The sequence below is a fragment of the Polypterus senegalus genome, chromosome 13, assembly GCF_016835505.1.
Source record: "Polypterus senegalus isolate Bchr_013 chromosome 13, ASM1683550v1, whole genome shotgun sequence".
In the NCBI taxonomy this organism is placed as follows: domain Eukaryota; kingdom Metazoa; phylum Chordata; class Cladistia; order Polypteriformes; family Polypteridae; genus Polypterus; species Polypterus senegalus.
The window spans coordinates 108673640-108697928 of NC_053166.1; the positions used below are offsets into that span (position 1 = coordinate 108673640).

A 24289-nucleotide genomic window follows, 5' to 3' on the forward strand; every position below is an offset into this window, starting at 1 on the left:
TTCCATTAATTTCAGAAATCTTCTTAGTTGTTTTTTTTACTTGATGAAGACCAATAATTTTTCCCTCCTGAAACTCAGTAGTTTATTTTCTGTAAACATGGGAAATGTCTTTAGACATGCTTCTTTAAGAAATGAGAAGTTACATACCATATCAGTTAAATTTAAAGGAATTAATGTATTGCCATCTGAAACATATTAATCACTGCAATAATGATCCCATCATTGGCTCTAAAGTATTTGCTTATTTTAATTCAAGTGGTAACTTTTTTGTGGCCAAGCAGTGTATTTTCCATAGGTGATAACACTATGTTCTTGAGCTGTATTCTTGTTTCAGTAACACTTAAATGGACTTAATCCTTCTAAGATCCACAAATGGTAACGCCCAGTTCTTTCATTAGCTATGTCAGAGAAGTTACCATAGTCCTCTGTTTATAGTTGTGAGATTTTTCTCTGTTATGGGTTGATTTGGGCTTTGAACCCATTTCCAGGCTCTTAACACACTTTCAAAATGCATCATCTTGTAGCATTATACAGCATATAGGATTACAGCAATCATCAACACTTGACTGTTAACTGCAAATTTCCCCTTGGCATATGAAACTTTATTTCATGCAGCATATTTCATAGGTCAGTTGACAATAAACAACTCATCGAAGACAATTTTCCATAGAAATTAATGCATTTACTGGGTATAGTTAGGTCACAATTTATGTGTAATATGGAAGCTTAAGAAAATACATTGAGTACTCTGAGGATAACAATGTACATACCATGAAAAGTTTGAGCTCAATCTACTAGGACAGTTCCTCCTGAATTGGTTGCACAACAGCTACAGATGGTTTGCTTTCCCTTTTAGTGATATCTGGATCCTTTCTAGATCACGGTAAGAATAATTTTATTTTATATTTCAATGAATAATCAAAGACAACCTATTACTTATTTTCTAGTAGACTGCATGCTTTGCATAAGTAATGCTTAACTTATTTAAATGGGTTAGACTAGGATTTCCTTTTTTCCCACTGATGACACTCCTCCACACTAGCATGTCACAGCTTTCTGCTATTCATCCAATTATAGTGTCACATTTTCACATTACTCTCACATGTACTTTAAATGATAGCCTCAAATAAAGCACAGGGCCGACCCTCTTTTCAGGAATGGTGCCTGGTTTTGTGCCATCCACTGTGACAGTTACGGGTAGTATGACAACCTATCTGGGCCTACTCAAAAATGTCATGCCATATTAAATATTGGACTAATTCTTTCCTGAATGGTGTCTCATTTACTCTTTCCAGTATTGCTATGGGACTTTGTAATAGACTTAATGTCTCTTCCTATGAAAAAACAAAAGTAGCATTTTTATGTTAATTATCAGTCACTTGGAGTTTAGTCATTTTTAATTTTCATGCCTAAGGAGGATCTGTGTGTACATACCTAGTGGTCTAATGAGTTTGACAATGAAATCCTTCATAGCAGATGGCCTTCTCAGTTCAGTCAACTATGTCTGTGCAAGCTTTTTGCACTTATATTAACAAGCCAAGGATTTGACTTTCCCACGGGAAAATTGTGTTGAATCCCTGTTACTGAATTTCATATGCTGGTGTGGAAAAGTGACTCTGTTAGCATGTGATGGCATAACTAATTAAACAGCTTATGGCCATATGTAACAAGTGCAAGTACACTGAAATTGTAATGTGCATATGCCCTATTTGTTTAAAAAAGCAGTGGACATAAGCAACAATAAAGTGACTAGCATTCAGTATTACTGTCCTTAAATATCTACTGCATGATCTGCAGAAATGACAGCATTCTTTACAACAATGGGCATAATTTACCTTTTTAGCAGTTCTATAGTACAAACGCTGTGCCTGCAGAATTTATCACTTTTAAAGAGGACTAACATTTTTGATTCTTGGAAATCTTAACTAGTTATCTTTTCTCACCACTGCTGACCACTATTCTGCCATCTGATAGTGCTCAAAGCTCTCTTTTTGGCTTCCTTTCACCTGCATATGCTAATATTTACAGTATATTCCTACATTTTCCAGTAGGGTCATATGTCTTCTGTAGTGGAGTTTGTTTGTGTCTTTTCTCCTGGACTATTATTGTTTCCCATAGCCCAAAGACATGCTATCAGGTGGACTGACAATTCTAAGGTGCTTGTTCTAAGAAAGTTTCACTTTTATTAGTGTGCCTGCCTGTGTTGCTAATTATTGATTTCTTAGTGATTCATTATCTATTATAAGACTCTACCACTTCTACTAAGTCCATTCTGCTACCTTACTTATCTGATCTGAAATCTTCACCTGCTAGATTTATACTTTCCGCATTTTATATTTTGCATGCCATTAGTACAGAAATTGCATTCCTTCAGAATGGCCTGACTTCTTACCCATTCTATAAGCCCTTTGTCTCTCATTCCAGTGATGATGTAACAGCCATTTCTATTCCTATGAAGCACTTTTATCAAATTGACAAATTGAACACAATTATAATTACATTTCCTACTTGCATCTGCCTGTTTTTCTAGCCATAAGCTATTTTAATTTGAACATTTCACATACTAATGAAGAACTGAGCCTTTCTGCAGCTGACGTGAAGAAAGATCTGTCAAGAGTGAACTCATGTAAAGCTCCAGGAACTGACAGCATCCCACACCAAGAACTCAGAGACTGCACAAACCAGCTGACAAGGGTCCTAATTGACATCTTCAATGCTTCTCTGCACTAGGCCTGCATTCCTTGATATTTTAATTCCACCAGCATTATACCAGTGCCAAATAAATCGGTCCTCTCTTACCTTAGTGACTGTCGCCCTGCAGTGATCACCTCCTTCATCACTTAATGCTTCAAGAGGCTGGTCACGGAATTCATGAAGCCACAACTCCTTGCATCACATGACCCCCCTGCAGTTTGTCTGACATTCCAAGTGCATTACCTTGGCTCCTTACCTATTCATGCCTCACCTGGACAAGAAAAACACTTACATCAGAATACTGTTTATTGACTTCAGTTCAGTATTCAAAACCATCCTTCCTCAGAATGTAATAGGAAAGTTGAAACTGCTGGGCTTCAGCTCTTCCCTTTGTAAATTGATTTTGGACTTTCTGGTGGAAAGACCACAAATGGTCCACATTTGCAGTAACTTTACCATCACCAAAACACAGACACAAAAGAGCCCCCTCTGGGTTGTGTGCTCAGTCCACTTCTGTTCAACTTGCTAACTCATGACTGTACTGTGAAATACAGCTCCAACAGCATTATCAAGTTTATTGATGACATGACAGTAGTAGGTCTCATCAACAATGATAATTATACAAAGTACAAAATGCAAGTGGAGCAGCTACTAGACTGGTGCAAGTGCAACAACCTCTTATTGTTGATAAAATTAAAGAAATGACTATGGACTTCAGGGAGAACCACTCTGCAAACACTCCACTTTACATCAAGAGTTCGTGTTGTAGAGACAGTAAAAAGAACCAAATTCCTTGGCTTGACTAAGAAAGCAAGGCAGTGACTCCTCTTTATGTGCCATCTATAAAGGACAAGCCTTTAACGCCATATCCTCACCATATTCTGTAGGGGCACCATTGAGAGCATCCTGACCAGTTTCATTACCATCTGGCATGGGAGCTATGATTTCATTATTGGTACTCTGCTCTTTTTATGGACATGTTCATAAAACTGTAAGACCTCATGCATTGTCATACTGAACAACAGTTTCTTCTCACATGCTACCCTCTGTCCCTGCATGTGCATCCTTATATCTAATTACTGTTCTGTTCTGCCTGTATTTGCATTCCTTCTTCGTTGTACATTTCCTATCATCACTGATTTCTATTTGTCAGTATAATATTGACTTATTCAGATGTAGTTCCTTATGTAAAATTATGTGTACAGATGGTATGAAAATAAAGCCCACTTGATGTGATGTTATCATCTTTGCTTGTGTATATAATTTTCCCTACCTATTCTTCCCCTTGTTCAGTAGTTTAAGTAAAACCTAATGACTCTGATTGTGTTTTCTGCCAGCACTGGAACAGCCTGTTTAGGTGCCACTTGCTCATGGGAGATGTTCAATTCTCAATATGATTTATCTGCCTTGTGTACATGCATGTGCAAACTCCTAATTTTACAAATAAGAGTTTTAATTGTGGGTGTGCAGGTGTAGGATTCACTTACCAAATGAATTAATGAATCAAGGGCCTCTGCTTAACAAACTGCATTTTTTAAACTGAGCTGTGAGTCATGAGACAATGATAATACAATGTGCTTTTCTGTTTTACAGACATGGAGGGAGAAGTTCAATCATGTAAGTTCACTGTGATACGTTTATACGATTCAGAATTATTTTAGGCCATAATACTGACTTTTAAAGCTCACATTGTGCCCCTGGAAGCAGTAGTATGTCGACAGATAAGTGAAAGAAGACCTCTTAAAACATTTAGTTATATATTATATTTATCACATATACTGTATCTCTCCTGACAGGGAGGAGAAAGAAATGTTGTAGTCCCAGGAAGGAAGGGGTTAAATAACTGTACAACCTAATGAAATCAATTAAATTACTAATAAATAAAAGACTTCATTAGGCACTAAGTAATAAACATCCATCTATCCATTATCCAACCCGCTATATCCTAACTACAGGGTCACGGGGGTCTGCTGGAGCCAATCCCAGCCAACACACGGCACAAGTCAGGAAACAAACCCCGGGCAGGGCGTCAGCCTACTAGAGTAAGTAATAAACATCATGGGTTAAATAAACAATTCTCATTGTTTATTTATACATTTTTATAAATTTGCTGAAGGAATTAAGGAAAAAAAACAAAAGTAAATATTATAAGTAATAAACAATCGGAATTAAGAAAGTAAAGAAACTGAACAGAATACCTATCTTATATAATAATTAGAATTAAGAACCTACAGGTAATTGTAATTAAATATAATTTAATTAATTAACTTGGTGCTCTTTACTAATAAATTAAAGGAACCAATAAAAATAAAAACAAATCACCAGTTATGTAATGATTATCAATTACAATGTGATTAGAAATTCCTTGAGATAAATAAACCATGTTATATATTTTGGATTTTGTTTAGTTTCTGGTCACCATTTTGAATTCTGTTGTCAACGCAGCTTTTCCCATTGTTAGGGGTGTGTTGCCCGGGGCCGTGACCTTTGTGTAGTTTTTAGTGATGGGGTTAAATGGTTGCTTAATTCAAAGTGTTCTCACCTGAACTGCAGAAAACAAATCTTACTTCATACCTTTATAAAGAATATTTATTTTTTGATTTCTGGTTTTCTGACTTAAGATATGTTCAAAGACTGATTTTTCACTTCTTATTTTTGTTTTGATGCATTGCATTTTTGCATCAATGCATCTTTTCTGTCATTCGTCTGTTCTTCCAGTTCCCCTTTTAAAATGAGTCGGCTTTCTGATATTACAAAGTAAAATTATTACAGGTCATATTTTGTTAGAACAAATTCAATTTTAATGAAATCCTTGTTTTAAAAAACATTTATTTGGTCCTGGCCAATTTCTTAAAGAACTAATGTTAAAAAACAATTTGATTACGCGTTCATGTCACTTAATTTACTCAATAGTCGTCATGATGGAGTGGAACTCAATATGGGTTACTGCAGACCAGAGACATTGTGGGCATATCTAGGAGCAGGATAACTGCTAAATTTGACTTCAGCTGTACTTGTAGAGCTTTGGCAGTTCACCACATCTAGATTTTGATGCTTATTTCTGGGTTTCTTGAGGTATGATTTGACTTCACTGAGCACATTGATCAGATTAAGGATTGGTTTTTGTCTCGCCCTTCAGCAAAAGTGCTCACTACTGAGCTTTGCTTGTGTTTTTGCTACTCAAAATGTTTCAATCATTTTTCGTAAATTATTTTATCCTTTAAGCACATTCATGCCATAATCCTATTTTAAAAAAAGAACAGGCAGCAGCCCAAGACAGATGGTCAAATTATTGGGCAGTGTCACCCAAGTTGCACCATTTTTTAAAGTTAATGGGCAAATCCTGCAGACTCCGAAGGGCACAATTTATGTAACTCAAGCATTGCTCACTACAGAAAGTCTGCGTTATGGACCTGAGGTGCACTGCTTTGGTAAATAAAGGGGTGCATTCTCTGGACACGGAAGGGGACACCCCCCCAAGACTTTGAAATACAGTATAATGATTTCAACTGCACACTATGGACACTGAGGGGCACCGTTTATATAAGTAAAGCAATTTACTTTACAGAAAAAGCAGGAACTGTCATTGATGCTAGCAAGAAGAAAATAGACGTTTTCAAGTTTAGCATTCGGAAGTCATCTTTGTCAACTGTAAGTTCCAAAAGAGCATGTTATGTTTCATTTTCATTATAATGAATAGTTTTTTTAGACTCTTTAAGAAAACATAGAGCACACATATAATTATAGCAAAGAAGAATTCCATGTAAAAACTTGAAAACGTAAAAGCATATACAACCACTCTGACATTTAATAAGAGCTGAAACTTGACATAAGGATCCAAAAGAAAGCATTCAATTCCTCAATACTAAATTGATAACTCTGAATCAGAACATTTAGAAAACTCTGATTATTAAATTGAAGCAGAACAATCTTTAACAGTCAACACTTACAAAATTCAAAACAAGATCAAAACCAAGCTTCTGTCCAATATAAGTGAAAAAACTCAGAAAGCTAATGCTTTCCAGAGAGCCTTGGGCAACAAGACTTTGCTCGAGTTCTACTCTCGTATATTATTACCCAGGTCCCAACTGATGCTTAATTGCCCTGTAATTGGTGACACTTAACAACATTTGAAAAGGAAAACTAATGGGCAGCAAGGAAACCTAAACAGAGCTTTTCCAACAAAAGCCAACACTGAAAATACTAATGGCCAGAGTCGATGCTATTATTACAAGAAAGGTGAAGTAAACAAAAAAAAAGCAAAATGTGAAGAGTCAAGGGTAGAACCTTTGCCAGACTGTAGCAAAAGGTGCCTAAGCAAGAAAACTATTGATTACCTGAAGCTGTCCAAAATTCTAAGGAAAAAACATTAAAGACATTCAAACAATGCAAAAAGATTAGATAAACAACCTACCTGCCAGATCTTAAGTCAATAAATTAGGAAAGTTAATTGGCAGCTATTTCCATGATGTCACAATGCTGTGAGAAATAAAAAAACAAAAACACAGAGTGCAGCAGGAAAGTATTACCCACAAAAAAGGTAAGGGAATCTCAGTACCATAAAACCCCATATGGAGATGGCATTTTTGTTGCTTTTAATACTCTTATTATTGTTATTTATTTATTTATTTATTTTTTGCTTGACAGAGCTCTATACTACCCAGAATGTCTGTTTTTTCACCTTCCTTAATATATGATAATATGTTGAACAACACAATGGACTACAGTTCTCGTACCACACTGAACACTGTGTCCTCATGCCAGTACCTTTCTTGTTTCCTTTTGCATAAAAAGCAAGTAATGTGCAACACAAAACAAATCCCAGCATCTAAGAAAGCAGAATTTTGAATACAGGCGTATCATCTGCTTGACAACATAAGCTGAAAACAAGTCAATAAAACCAATGGCACCACAGCACTGCAGGAAAGTTTCACGTTGGCACGAGTAATGCATTCACGGCATGAACTATCTGTATTGTGAACTTCTGTTAATAATATCAGAAACCATTGGAGAAAATTAATGGAAACAAATGTAAACTTAATTTAATAAGCATAATAGGAACTCAAACATAAAACATCAAAAGTCTAAAATAAAAAAGATATTTAAAAATTCAAAATGCAAAATTCAAATAAAAACTTCACATAATTAACTATGACCAATCCATAAATGTGAAATCCAAAATCAGAAAATTCTTAACAAAGCTAAAAATGAATGAAATTCAAAAAAGCCCAAACCTAATGGTCAAAAGGCCACTAAACTAGCAAAAAAAAGGGGCACAGAGGGGACAAGAAGAAAACAGCATGGAAACTAATGTCACTTACCTGATGCATTGGCTTTCTGCGATTCAATTGGCCCTCAGGTGGTGCAGCAAATCTAATTACTGTACTGAACCTGAAGGCTGCTGTCAAATCAGGGGTCTTGTCCTACACTTTAACAATTGACAAATTGGCATGATAGACAAAATATAAAGAAGAATGAACTTAACTAATAGAAGAAACTAAGATAATTAAAAAATGACCGAAATACAACAAAAAGTGAAAGACTTAGTGACTAAGGGAAACAAAATGCAAGGAAAAAGAGGAAAAAAACAAAAAATCAAGGTTGAGGCCCACATTGAACCAGACTTAGCGTAGTTCTGTCCTTTTCCTGTTGTCTGTGGGAAAGCTGAATTCTGTATATATCAGCTAACCGCCTGTTAAACATTACAGACAGTTGTATGTGATATTTATTCATAATGCATGCAAGTTATACTGAGCATATTTTATAAGTAGCAGTACTGTACACAAAATGTGCTTTCAGCATTTATTAAATTTGAGACTTTGTTGCTGCTGCTTTTAATGTTTCTGAAATGGCTTATTGGTGATTGAATATTCTGATGATCACTGACTTTGCAAACAGCATCCTAAAACTGTTCTTTTTTCTGTATGCCAGTAGCTTTAGGAGATGTTTTCTACACTGGACAGTATACTGGGCAGGGTAAGTATGATTTTAAATATACTAATCTCCTATTGTTTTTTAAACTCCATTTAAAGTTAATGTTTTCATGTATAGACATTTGTACTATGTTTTTCATTATAGCAGATGCTCCTTTATTTCCAAGACTAGCAAAATACCCGCGCTTTGCAGCGCAGAAGTCGTGTGTTAAAGAAGTTATGAAAAAGAAAAGGAAACATTTCAAAAATAACGTAACATGATTGTCAAAGTAATTGTTTTATCACTGTTATGAGTATTGCTGTCATCAAGGATTTGATTATCATTATTTCTTTCAATCAGGTTTGTATTTGGAGGACGTGTTGTGTTCAAGTTACATTCCGTGTTTGTCAACCGTTGTAAAGATAACAGGTTTCATTCATCGAAGTGTTCACTACCCAAATCGCTATCGAGTATTTAGCGGCAGTGTCTCTATTAAGTTGTGGATTTGCATGCGAGTATTTAGTGACAGTGTGTCTATTAACTTGTGGATTTTTCTGCGAGTATTTGGCGGCAGCGTCACAAAGTTGTTTTCGTCTAGCTACATCAGAAAATGTACCACGATGTCTGACACGCCTCCTTTTTAGTGTTTTCTCACAGCTTGGATTGCTGCTATCATAATCGGTTTGAGTCTACACACATATATATATATCTCTACATACATATCTACATTATATATATATACTGTATACACATACACTGTATATATACACATATATATATACACATACTGTATATACACATACACATATATAGATACATATATATATATATATATATATATATAGTGCATCCGGAAAGTATTCACAGCACATAACTTTTTCCACATTTTGTTATGTTACAGCCTTATTCCAAAATGGATTAAATTCATTTTTTCCCTCAGAATTCAACACACAACACCCCATAATGACAACGTGAAAAACGCTTACTTGAGGTTTTTGCAAATTTATTAAAAATAAAAAAACTGAGAAATCACATGTACATAAGTATTCACAGCCTTTGCTCAATACTCTGTCGATGCATCTTTGGCAGCAATTACAGCCTCAAGTCTTTTTGAATATGAAGCCACAAGCTTGGCACACCTATCCTTGTGCAGTTTCGCCCATTCCTCTTTGCAGCATCTCTCAAGCTCCATCAGGTTGGATGGAAAGCATCGGTGCACAGCCATTTTAAGATCTCTCCAGAGATGTTCAATCGGATTCAAGTCTGGGCTCTGGCTGGGCCACTCAAGGACATTCACAGAGTTGTCCTGAAGCCACTCCTTTGATATCTTGGCTCTGTGCTTAGGGCCGTTGCCCTGCTGAAAGATGAACCGTCGCCCCAGTCTGAGGTCAAGAGCGCTCTGGAGCAGGTTTTCATCCAAGATGTCTCTGTACATTGCTGCAGTCATCTTTCCCTTTATCCTGACTATTCTCCCAGTTCCTGCCGCTGAAAAACATCCCCACAGCATGATGCTGCCACCACCATACTTCACTATAGGGATGGTATTGGCCTGGTGATGAGCGGTGCCTGGTTTCCTACAAACGTGACGCATTCTGGCATTCACACCAGAGAGTTCAAATCTTTGTCTCATCAGACCAGAGAATTTTGTTTGTCATGGTCTGAGAGTCCTTCAGGTGCCTTTTGGCAAACTCCAGGTGGGCTGCCATGTGCCTTTTACTAAGGAGTGGCTTCCGTCTGGCCACTCTACCATACAGGCCTGATTGGTAGATTGCTGTAGAGATGGTTGTCCTTCTGGAAGGTTCTCCTCTCTCCACAGAGGACCTCTGGAGCTCTGACAGAGTGACCATCCGGTTCTTGGTCACCTCCCTGACTAAGGCCCTTCTCTACCGATTGCTCAGTTTAGATGGCCGGCCAGCTCTAGGAAGAGTCCTGGTGGTCTCGAACTTCTTCCACTTACGGATGATGGAGGTCACTGTGCTCACTGGGACCTTCAAAGCAGCAGAAATTTTTCTGTAACCTTCCCCAGATTTGTGCCTCGAGACAATCCTGTCTCGGAGGTCTACAGATAATTCCTTTGACTTCATGCTTGGTTTGTGCTCAGACATGAACTGTCAACTGTGGGACCTTATATAGACAGGTGTGTGTCTTTCCAAATCATGTCCAATCAACTGAATTTACCACAGGTGGACTCCAATTAAGTTGCAGAAACATCTCAAAGATGATCAGGGGAAACAGGATGCACCTGAGCTCAATTTTGAGCTTCATGGCCAAGGCTGTGAATACTTATGTACATGTGATTTCTCAGTTTTTTTATTTTTAATACATTTGCAAAATCCTCAAGTAAACATTTTTCATGTTGTCATTATGGGCTGTTGTGTGTAGAATTCTGAGGGAAAAATGAATTTAATCCATTTTGGAATAAGGCTGTAACATAACAAAATGTGGAAAAAGTGATGCGCTGTGAATACTTTCCAGATGCACTGTACATATATATATATACACACATATGGGCAGGCACTCAATTACGTGGGAGGTGTGATGATGCGAGACGCAAGACGTAACTCCGCCTCACACGGCGACTGAGCTGCCCGCTATTGCCGTATACAGTATACGAAAGTAGGTTCCAGTTATGACCGTTACGCGTAGAATTTCGAAATGAAACCTGCCCAACATTTGTAAGTAAGCTGTAAGGAATGAGCCTGCCAAATTTCAGCCTTCCACCTACACAGGAAGTTGGAGAATTAGTGATGAGTGAGTGAGTGAGTGAGTGAGTGAGTGAGTCAGTCAGTCAGTCAGTCAGTCAGTCAGTCAGTGAGGGCTTTGCCTTTTATTAGTATAGATACATAGACATACATCTGTATATTTTAATGAGAATGTACAGATATATATTATTCTGTTTAGCATAAATGTATTACAGCACAGCTAAACAATGCATCCACGTTTTCCATCTACAAAGAAATGAAAAGTTAGTTCATTCTAAGATAAAAGCTAATAGTAGACTTAAACACTTCATATTTTAGCTGTATGCCCTTCATCTGGTGTATTCTATAATGTGGCATGAAAAGAAGATACAGAATGAGAGAGGTATTTGGTCAAAGTCAATGTCAACTTTTTTATATCAGAAAAAGAAATAAAAATTGTCATATGTCTGCCTTTCATTTTAATAATATAAAAAAGAGAACATATTGAGCTGCTCTTTAGCTTTGAACAGCCTAGTTACCAAATAAATCCATAAATCACTCCTCAGTTCTTGAACCACAAATAAATATTTAAAATATATACGTATTAGATTGCAATGTAATAAACGACTACATGACTACAAACTAAATCAAAAAAGACAACGGTAGGTGAAAATAAGAACAAAGAACATAACAAACTAGGAAATATTACAGAAACAAATTCATTTAAGAAGCCAAAACCAACTCCAAAATGAAAAAAGATTGGCCCAGGCAAGAAATTGTTAAACTGAATAATCAAAGACATTTCACAATTTAAACAACAGAATCCAGTTATCAATAGGAGTAACTATTATATTAGCCAAAACCCTAGACAAAAGTAAAACCAGGAAACTTATCTAAATAATGCTGTATTAGAGGGACCAACTCAGACAGATGTGGGTCAAAGACAATGCAGAAGCAGAGAGCTGAGGCACCAAAGAAGCCCTTTTATTTCCCTCAGGTGACTGCAGCTTTACTAGCTTCTGACCTTTTAAAGGCCCTGCTTCATTTAACTCAGACGGAAAGGAAAGCGTTTAACAATAATAGGCAAAATAAAAAATAAAAATGCAGATAAAATCATTTTCTTCAAAATAAATACAAATAAAAGATAGAAATGCAAAAGAAAAAAAAAGAAATACAAAAAAAGATTAGTTTATGTTGCTAAACAAAGCATTATTTATGCATTAAAAAAAAAAGTATAGCCTCTTCATCAAAGTACAATTACAATGGCACCATTCACGAAATGCAATACAAGAGCCACACCTCTAAAGAGGTGACAGACTGAAACATTTAAAGAATTGAAGATGGCAGTGTTATGTCTGTGTTGCCTGCAGCTGGAGTAACTTTCTTGAACCTGGACTTCGATAGTCAGGATCATGATCAGGATGAGGACACATGCATTAAGTACATTGTGCATTTTATTTCAATGTTCTGTGTTAAAATAAACAAAGTGATATGTCACTTCTAAATTCTTCAGTCCACCTTAATAAAAGGACAAGTGTCTGTGTGTGTATCTGTGTATCTGTATGTCCATCCGATTGCTATGGCCATTTGGTATGGCATTCCTAAAAGCTGGACTAATGTTTGAGATGTGCTATCTGTTGGAATGAATAATGCAAAGCATTTTATCACTACATGCATTACAAAATGCATTCCAGTAGATGGTGCACTGCAGCCATTAATGCTGAATATGTCCAACTTCTGGACAGACAGAAGTCAGCTTATCCTCCTCAACCTGCTGAATACACCTGGGAGATGGGTACTGCATTTCCATAGTTCTCTCTCACTCAAAGTCTGTGAGATGGACATATGGCTGTTGTCCTCTTCACCAGGGCATTTTAAGTCCTTAGGAGTACACTAACTGTTGGCAGTCACTCAATGTGTTCCCTTTGCAGGCTTCTTTTATACCAACTGTGGGAAAGTCTTGGGTGTGTAACTTGCATATATTGTTTGCATGTGCACTGCACTTGTAATAAAAATTACTTTTCCATCCTTTTCCATTTTCAGACCAATGGGATGTGTAATTCCGTACGAGAGGTATTTTCTACAAAAATGGTTGCAAAAATGAAAATTAAAAAATGAAAATGCAATCTCCCTTTTGAAATTTAATTTATAAAGTCTATGTGCAAGAAAAATGAAAATGAAATAACAGCATTTGTAACTTCATTTTCAGCCTGAATAGCAATGAAGCTGCATAAAATGAAAAGTAAAACATAAATAAGGACTGGCACTATGGAGGTCCAGAGCAGGGTACTGCATCACCTGAACTGGAGTGTAGTACAGTCCGTTCCACCTGTTCTTCGATAATTTCAAAAATAGTTTAATCTATATCGGAATCTAAAAGGGCCGCCAACATTGTAATTTCTTCCGATAAATCTTCAATACTTCCTCTGAAATACATAATATCTTCGGCAGAATCCATTTCATCGGCAGTAGTAAGCATTTTTCTAATTAATTCCTGTGTTATCGATTCACCAATCAGTAACTAGAGGGCGTGTTAGAGCCCACCCTCTCAACTTTGACGAGTGAAAGTGACAGTTTTATTTCAAGCCGTATTTCATGACGGTTTGCAGGAATGTTACGGACAAAATGAAATAAATAAATAAGCAACGAAAAACATATTTCTTGACACATTTATTTATTTATGCTCTCATTTCATAATACATTTATTTATTAAGGCTTCATATCATGATACATTTATTTATTTATGCTCACATTTCACAGTACTTTTATTTATTTACGCATTTATTTATTTAATTTTGTCCGAAATATTCCTCCATATGGCACCACCTGCTGCTCATTGAATTTTCATATTCCATTTTGCATTTTCATTTTCAAGTTTTCAACATGCAAATAGCATGGGTCAATGGGTGGGGCTTATATATTTGTATGTGTATGTGATCAGATAATTGTTTCTATTAAATTACTTTCATCGTGACTGGAACTTTACTTTAAACTTTTATTTTAAACACATTCCACACTCTTCATTCTTGTCTCATTCTCCTAAATAATCAAGTCACCAAAACACCAGGGGCCTCATGAATAACGCGTGCGAAGAATTCACACTATAACGTGGTGTACAGACAAAAGTGTAAATGTTCGTACGCACAAAAAATCCAGATGCATAAATTTGTACATTCGCCAACTTCCACGTTCTTCTGCTACATAAATCCCAGTCAGCGTGAAAAGTAACGCATGTGCACGTGCCTGCTGCCACTCAAAAACTCCTCCCAAAATTACGCCTCTTTGAATATGCAAATCAATATAAATAGCCCTTAAGCTCAGCGTTCTGTTAAAAGGCAATGGCAAAAGCAGGGGGGTAAATAGAAGAATTTCAGTGAATACCAAGTGGAGACAAGGAAAAACGTACTATTTGTTGGTTTAAACAGTGGTATAAACACCAAAAGGAAGTTGATCGAGTGACATAGAGTGTTGGAGAATCTCGAAAGCTCAATTTCACAAAGTTGCACAGTGTCCGAAATAAAAAAGAAGTTGACAGATATCAAAGTCGCCATGAAAAGGTGAGTCGTAGCCCACCGTCTGAGTTTCATATGAAAGCTTATTAGGGTACAGAGAAAAAAAAAATAGGGACGCAGTGGAAAAAAAACCTCAAAATGTTAACTTTAATCTTGAAATTTCTACTTTAACCACAGTTTATTTTGTCATAAAAGTAGAACATCATAAACTTCATCTTGAAATTGTTTAATGTACTAGTTTCTCAAATCCCATCGTAACTAAAGCAGCATGTTAAATGCTTTGTTTTGTATTTGATCTTCTATGTGCTCTATGTTTGTGAATTACTATGTGATTCTTAAATGGGCTTTCTCTTCTTCCGACAGGACACAGAATCGATTACATTTATGATATTACAGTATTAAAATACTGAAATGTATACTTATCAATTTCATATGAGTTAAAGCATGTTATTAAACATGGGAAAACGGTGGTGCAGTGATTGTGCATGCCTCACGCAAGATGCTTGCTGTGCCGTGCGTGACCTTCGTAGTACATGTTAAATTATTCTATCCTTCCAGTGTCACGCCAGTCCCAGCAAGAATACAGCACGTGGCAGGAACAATCCGTGAACGGAGCGCCAGCTCCTTGCTAGCGCTGCAACACCATGTCCTCATATATTTATTTATTAATAATATAGATTATTTAAATTAAGTTAAAGTTTATCTGTATAATATAATAAACATATTTTGCTGCATTTTATCTTAAAAATGACATCGTCATCATATGTAAATACACGCTTTATAAAGTGGCTCAGGTTGTGCAATATTATAACTGTATCGTAAGTTTACAGTGAGGTAATTGTACTTATAAGTACAAACAGTTCTACCAGGAGCACTTGATGGACTGATTGAGTACGTTTCTAATTCTTGGGATGAAACTGTTTCTGAAAAGCGAGGTTACAGAAAAGGCTCTGAAGCGTTTGCCGTATGAGAGCAGTTCAATAGACAGCATTGGCTGAGGAAATGTGTGCTTGATGCTGTATACCGGTAATTCTCTTTCCGAGGCAGCTGTACAGCTGTGAGTCCCCACTCAGATACAGTGATATAAATACTCTGTGTGGTGCAGTGAGAGTAACATGGAAAAAGATGATCCGCTGTGGCAACCTCTAACGGGAGCAGCTGAAAAAAGAAGAATGTGCAGTGAGAGTTATAATGCTAAAGCAGCTATGGTATTTAGAATACTTTGACCATTCTGTGAACCATTATATTGTTACAGGTTAATTACAATCAGATGCATTAAACTAAAACTGTAACCAATATTAATTTCAGTGTATTTATAAAGCCGCGTCAGGGATGCGGATCTAAAAAAGAAAGGGAAACCACACAGGAACAGTAGCACTGCTTTGATGCTGGCTGCCGCCAGTCTGCAAAACCAAGCACAGAGCTTGCATACGACAGGGTATAAGCTATAAATTGGAAATGTGCATGGCTTTACGCCAAGTTTTGGTTTTATACATCGCGGTTTGAACGTGGAAATTTTCGTACGCAACATTATTGTGCGTACGCACCATTTATACATGAGGCCCCAGATGATCAAGAAATATGACTTTAATGATTTTATCACTTTGACACTTAAAAGAGGTTAAATAGCTGTAATCATTTTATACACAAGGTAACACTTCTAAAACAATTCTGCTACAAATTTAATTTCATATACCGTGTACAGCTTTTAATATCTTAATAAAAATGATAAGATTATTAAGATTGATGAGCTATAGACATTAAAGGGGATTACAGTCACAATTAAGGTAATTTCATAGAAGTAATTATGTGATCACATACACAAACAAATGTAAAGATAATATGAAACAATGATATAAAAATGCTGCAATTCAGAAATATTTTTGCACCTCGTCAAGTTGTCCTGGGGGTGTTGTACCATGTTAGCCATTATGGATACAATGAGAAGTCAAGCAAAAGGACACCTTTTATTGGCTAACTAAAAAGATTACAACATGCAAGCTTTCGAGGAAGCTTAGACGTCTTCAGGCAAGATGTAATAAAAGTTTAAAGTTGTATCTTGCCTGAAGAACGGGTCTAAGCTTCCTCGAAAACTTGCATGTTGTAATCTTTTTAGTTAGCCAATAAAAGGTGTCCTTTTGCTTGACTTCTCATTGCACTTACTCAAGTATATTTTGGAATTACATGTTCAGTACTTTCTAGAATGGTCAGAAAATGTATTCTGTTTTGTTTAAATTTAATTATTTTTGTTTATAAATATGGAATTAATTGATAGATAATACAGTTCACATTTGTTACTCATATATTAGGTGGGTTTTTTAAAATATCTTATATATGATGGAAAAAGAAGCATGAATTAAGTAAAAAGTACAGATTATAGAAGGTCTTCATAGTGAATAAAATAATCACCTCTGTATTACCTTATTTTAAAAAGTTATAACAATAAAGATTCTAATTGAGTTATTGATCAACTGCAGGGAAAAGAAGAGAGGAAGAGGAGGTGAAAACTGTAGTGGGGTAAATTATATTAATACTACAAAAAGGAATACAATTAACAAAGTGTCCCATTTCCACTTCAGTGTAAATAAATGTAAATTATGACACAATAAATGGTAATTTTTGTCATGTTTAGTATTGTAATTAAATAGCACATTAATTACTTCAGAACTACAATCATGCATAGTCTTCAGATTTTGTGAGACGGTATTGCTATGAAGCTCACAGTACGGAGGTGAAAAGATCAAAATCACATAAATTAAGCACAGTTGTGAAGGACAAAGAATTGTGGGAAATCGAGGCGCAAAACCCCGCCCATTGGCACATGCTATTTGCATGTTGAGAACTTGAAAATGAAAATGCAAAGTGAAAAATGAAAAATGCAAAGTGGAAAATGAAAATTCAATGAGCAGCAGATGGCGCCAGTGCTTATTCGCATTTTGCCTTTCATTTTTGCAGCTTCCTTGCTGATCAGGCTGAAAATGAAATTGTACATAGAAAATGAAAATGAAATTGCAATTCATGACTGCACTGCTACAGTGTGTGTACTGCATCCTTTGCACTAATTTATTGTCTATGTTTACTATTGTGTACAATATTGTATATGAAGTATAAAGTTTTTAGGCATTTTTGTACAATACTTGTTATTGATATTAGATATTTTAATATATTTTTTAATTTGTCCTCCTGTAACTGAACATCATTTAAAGTGACATGCTTATTTTATCCTGATCTTACAGCATTAGAGTCAAGTTGCTGATATAGCTTTTTTAATTCAGTGGAAACTGAATTACTTTTAGATGGTGGATTTCCATTGACTTGCAGTACTAAATAATAATAAAATGATATTCTATCTTTTTAAATCCAGCAAGCAATAATCATACAATCTTTATTAATTATGATTTATGAAACATATTTCACAGATAAGTAATTATAATTAATTTCCTTTTATTTTTTCCTTTTTGTAGCTTCTTTAAGTCAGAATCGAGTGTTTACTGCCTCAGGTAATCTGTATTGAAATTAATAAAATGAAAACATGCACAAGCCTCCAACTGTAACAACTGTCATTTAACAGGAGACCATCCATTTTTCTGAAGTGAAATGAAATAGTCAGCAAATGTCTATACAAAAGTGATCTAGGAATGGAAACCCATTACTATTTACATTATAGCAGGCTTTAACAAACTGTGGCAGAGCAACACCAGTGAGAGCCCATTCATTCTGAATGACTGCAAGCCTAAGCAGTTGCTTAATATTTGTGTTGGAATGTGACACCCATCCAACAATGTGCCCATTGTTCTGTGCCACTGTTGCTTATAATACAAGTACCCACATGGATGAGATAGCTAAAGAATTTCATGTACTGAATCATTTGTTTATTTCTTGTCTGTTATATTTAAAACTTGTTATTTATAGGAAATTATTGCCCTATTAGATAAAGATCCTGCCCTGTCTAATTTAGGAGTTTGTGAAGTAAAAAAATAAAAGCTTTAGAGGATCTGAATTAAGAGAGCAGAAAGTACTATTTAGCTAGTACAATTAACTGCAAGAGAACTGTAAGATATTTATATATGATCTGTCTGAGATTGCTTTTCTTGTTTCAATTAAGTCTACTAAAATTACTTTTTTCCCCAAAATGGAATGTAGTTTGCATTTTTTATGCAATATATTTTTACATTATCTTTCACTATGCGATGTGTTAGGTCTCGATAATGCCACATACGAAAGAAGAAGAAACATTCCAAGTACATTTTGTGTTATGACCTGCTAATTCTTACTTCAATGTCTGGCCAATGTGTAACCCTCTCCAGTCTCCAGCACTGTGATTGGAAAGTAAAAATAGTCAAACATAAACCTTGCCTTGAAAACTCTGGGTTTTGCACTTTACAAATAAAACTAACAGTCCAATAAACCTTGCCTCTTTTCACACTGCTGTATTTACCAACACTCATTTGTTAATGTATTGTTTGAGAAATTGTATTATCCATGCAGGTTTCTTCTATGCCTTCTCACTATAGCTAGAAAATATGCTCTCTTTTTTTCTTTCTATTAACAGCTGATGGAGATCCCCATTTCTTAGTTCACCTGCCAAAATCTGGACAAAATATCTGTTTCACCATCAATGGACAGGAAAACGATGAACTACGGCTGGTAGACGACCCCATTAAAGGCAAATCTTATTTTTTAGTCATTCATGTTGGCTTGGTGAGGTTTATTTACTAAGTTTATATTCCATATTTGTTAAAGATCAGGTTTGGTATTTATTCAGAATACAATAATTTGCCATTACTTATATGACAATGATTTCCAGTTTTAACTATTTTTACTTTAAACCTATGGAAGAGTTTGTTAAAGATAAGATCATGTACCTCACTGTTTCACTTTCATAAATGAGGTATGCTGAGACTTTTTGCTCTGTGGATGTAAATCTCAGTTTTGCCACTAGGTGACAGAATTAACAATTTAAATTTTAGGAATTCATTTGATCTATTGAATTAGAATTGATTGCCTAAATTGAGAAAGGTACATATTTCTTGGTTTTTTTCAACTTTTGTATAGGGATGTACTGGCCTTTGCCAATATCTTCACAAATGTGTCTTAACAGTATGGGATAAAAGTTGAACTTTAAATTGTAGCAGATGAAGGAAATATTGTAGGATTAAAACAAATATCTGCAAATCTTGTTTCCCTTAAGTTTTCAAAGAGGCACCTTACATACATCCTATTTTGAAGTGGATCATTGTTCATAGTTTAACTGGTTTATGTAAATGAGTTGTGAGAGTAGTAGCATACAATCAATAAAGAAAATAAAATTTACTGCCCCTAAAGAGAAGTGCATGTGTGCGCAACAATTTGATGTATAATGTCCTGAGTTTGGTGTAATCAGCACTAAGAAAAGATACAGCTTTGTTTTTTTCACTTAAAGTCTTTGTTATTTTACATTATGATGGTTCTGAATAACTTTTAATATTTTTGTTTAATGTTTGTGAAAATTGTAGAACTTTTTCCCCCTTTAAATCTTTCCTTTACAAAATGTATCTTATTTATAAATTTCTAATGTTTATAATCGATGCTGTAAGATGTCTTTTTTGATACACTGTATATCTACAAATACATCTCTATTAGTAGTTTTAGTTGGAAAAATACAACTTTATATTTCAATTAATGTGACTTTTCAGTAATATTAAAATTAAAGAAGGGAGAGATATCTTTATTCAACCTAAATGTCATCTATAATTTCATTTTTGCTTGTAATTTTATTATTCTGTCAAGGTGAAGGTAATAAGCCATAAGGAAAAAGAATTGAGAAATTAAAAGAATAATCATAAGCCAAGAGCAAACTGAGATCTTTATCAGAAGGTCAAAAGATCATTTCACCAAACCCAAAAAAAACTTCTTAACACTAGCTGCAGCACTGAAGACAGGTGATTTATACACAACTTTGGACACTTAAGATAGCGTGCTACCATTTTTTGTATCAATGTGTGGCTTATGATTTGTGACTTCTAGCCTTAACAGGATAGAAACAGGAGCCTCTGTCAATAACAAAAACACACAGAATGGTGGTGCCTTTAAAAAGAAACCAGCAATAAAAATGTTGGCATAAAAACAACATAATGGGAAAAGTTAAACATGAGGTCAAAATGAAAATGAAAATTGAAAAAATGCAAGAATGAAACTGAAATCATAGGTTTATAGGGTTTTCATAATATAAATGAGGAAATGAATAACATATTGAGTGGACTGGCAGCCTGTCCAGAGTTTGTTCTTGCCTTGCTCCTTATGCTGGAAGGGATAGGCTTCATGTGGGAAAATAATGAAGATATAACAATAGAGGAAAAATAACTGTTTAAATCGAGGTGAACAGAGTAAATGAGACATACTGAATGAATGGATCAGAGAGTCAGCATCACACAGCTAAATGAACATTACCTGGGAATGATGCCTGGTGCTTCTAATTAGCTAGATGTTCAGAAAATGAGGACCTGAGGCTGTGTCTACACTACAGAGGTTTAATTTAAAAACAGTGTTTTAAAACCAAAACAATTTCCATCCAGACTAGTGTTTTCACATCATTTGCCAATGTATTTCAGTCCACACTAAAATGACCAAAAACACGTATTACATAAATGTTCACTTGCAATACACATGTGCACATCAGTGTAAAAATCCTTGAAGGGGTGGTAAATGAGAGAAAAATGTCAAAATGAAGACTATGTGTTGGGGCTTTCCTATTTGCAACACACCATCTCCCCAACACACCCTGCCACTGCTAGGCTCAGGCTCCTCTTAGGCCTATTATTCAAAATAATATTTATCACCTTACAATATAAACAAAAATTAGAGGAAAGCCTTAATTAAAAATGAACTACAAATAAGATTAGAAAAGAAGGAGAAACTGTAAAACCTCTAGTCCCCCAAAAAAATCAAAAAGAGGTTTTTTTTTCAAAAGATTTTGACCATTTATTTGATAAAAAATATGTATTCAAAAAACAGACAGCAAAACCAACCAGGGCCAGTCCAAACTCCAAATACTTGCTCCAAAATCAGATCCAATAAATCGACAATCAGAAGATCCAAATATTCACACAGATGTTTTCTGTCCAAATAATAATACTGTCCTGAAGCACATTACCCTCCGCCAAAAATAAAAACCCTCAGGGTGTTTTGGCTGACAGTTAATGTTGGTCCCACCTATAGGATTCCTCCCACAAAACACTTGGTATATAACCAAACACAATAATGCATAAATACATATCATACATACATCTTAAGTTATTATTAGACAATATAGTACTGAAAGCATAAACTACAAATAGACCAAAAAGAGAAATAGAAAATATACTGTATGAAATGATAATAAAAAAACCCTACAAAAGAAAATAGAAGAAAGCATTATCGAGCCAGGGGTAAAATCTTGATTAAGCCATAACAAATACAGGCAATAAACACACACAACAGTTTATAATGGCACAGGTTCATTCAGAATTTGTAAGTCTTTTGCAGTATTTGCTGTAGATTCATCCTGCTTACTATGCGTCTCCTCTAAAATCATTTTTTTCATGTCATATTCTCGTCTGGCTATTTCTTAGATGGGGAACTGAAGTATGAAATATACAAAATTCAAATTGTTTGGGCTCTCATGCCCAATAGTTAGTTCACTGATGTGGTTATTGGCCTAAGAGGTATTCTTGGGTATTGAGATGTCTGTGGCAAAAAAGTCTGTGACTCCAAGTTACTCAAGCAGTTTAATTGAAAATGTCTTTTAAAAATACAGATATATTCCGAGCCCGGGATTTATAAGGGGAGACTCTGTCAGGACTGGGTACATAGTACCTTCTTTTGTTTCATTTTCTTTTATTAACATTTTTACCATAATGATGATGAGGCAATCTTCTGTACCATTTTGAGTTTCTTGCTTTTATTGCTGTTATTTTGTGTGTCTGGTTAATATAATATTATGGCCCTGCTAGGCCAGCAATGCATATACCCCGTTCACATCATGGTGGCCGTATTATGTGAGATGGTTATGCAATTAAAGTAGTATCTACACTTTGTGCAAATAAAGGGAATACATCATGAAAAACTTAATGCTTGAGCAAAATTAATTTAGTTCTGATTCTGGCATTGACCTAGTTTAGATTAATGAACTCAAATTTTGTACTGATCTGTGAATTTTGGTTATCCATCTCTACTTTTAGCATACCACTCTCTGCTGCAATTAATGTGCCTTCTTGTACAGCTTTGGAATAAAAAAGAGATGTCTGCTACTGTCCTTAAAATTCAACCGTGAGAACTTGCTTGAAAACTGTCAGTTTAAATATCAGTGAGTGACAATATAGTCGCACAAGTTTATCTATGTGGACTCTCCTATCAGAATAATAAGCTCATTTTCTGTTTATGAAATGAAATTTATTATTGTGGCCTACTGAAATTAATTGTACTTTTTTCACTGAAATCCTCAGCTATAATTATTTTTAATCATTTTAAATGTTGTATGTTTAAAAAGTCAGTTGATAAAAGTGTCATGCAGTAAAAAAAAAATCATTAAGAGTGACAACACAAACAAGGTAGTAATGGATGTGTCAAATTTGCTGCTTTGTGCTTATCATGTGATGGAATATTATGCCTTAAAATCAAGACATACAAAGTTAATCACTTTGTTTGTAATCAGCCTTATAAACATATTTGGACCTTGTCTTGTAGGGTAAAATTTGCATTAGACTTTTGAATAGAAACTAAGCTTTCCAGCTGCAGAAAGGCACTTTGTGCTCTCTCACATGTTGACTCTTAGGCATTAGACATTTGAACCATTGTTTGTTAAGGACCTTTCTTAGATAAACAGGCAGTAATGGTCAGAAAAGAACATCTTGCCTGTGTTTAAGTGTCATTATCAACATAATTTATTGAAAAGCTGCCTGGTTTCTTTATATGGATCAATAAAGCACGAATACAGGAGTCAGCAGCAGCCAAAAGATAGTGCAGTCCAATTACAAGTGTTATTTTTTACAGGATGCACATTTAATGTTCTCAGTTTATCACTTCCCTAGACCTTCTGAAAGAGATCTGATATCCATCTTGGAATCATTATTAGTAATTTCTAGTTTAGTAATTACCAGTCCAGAACACAAACATCTTAAATCTCCAAATCAAGATGATAAACCTGAATAATTGGTCTGGAGTATATGTTATCACATGTGTATTGATTAAACTTTATCATCTTTCTGTTGAATTTCCTTCCATATCCTACAGACATAGATGTTGCCTTCAAGCTGTCCCTGTTTAACTGAGTATGCATTTGTGTGAAATGGCAATGGAAGTGCTTGATAATGTCTGGTCCCTCCTGCTCTGATATGGGATAAGTATGTTTGAAAATTGAATGAGGAATGGGTGTTTCCAATTATAACCCAAAAGTAACTAAGTATCAGGTCCATTCTGCCAGTTATTTATTGCCCTTTCCAAATTTTGAGATAATATATAATTTTAATGATC

The 24289-nt window shown here is 35.3% G+C and overlaps 1 protein-coding gene across 4 annotated transcripts in view; it reads left to right on the top strand.

The window, feature by feature from the left end:
- The window catches only part of itih6 (inter-alpha-trypsin inhibitor heavy chain family member 6), a 119204-nt gene that overhangs the window by 89493 nt on the left and 5422 nt on the right, over positions 1–24289 (top strand). The window contains exons 11-15 of one of the 4 annotated variants that reach the window (XM_039774456.1): positions 857–883; positions 4288–4311; positions 8629–8670; positions 18265–18300; positions 19353–19466. In XM_039774456.1, coding sequence (XP_039630390.1) covers positions 857–883; positions 4288–4311; positions 8629–8670; positions 18265–18300; positions 19353–19466 — 243 coding nt within the window. Of the gene's footprint in view, positions 1–856; positions 884–4287; positions 4312–8625; positions 8671–18264; positions 18301–19352; positions 19467–24289 lie in introns of all 4 variants that reach the window. The other 3 variants (XM_039774455.1, XM_039774458.1, XM_039774457.1) reach the window with 3 other exon arrangements.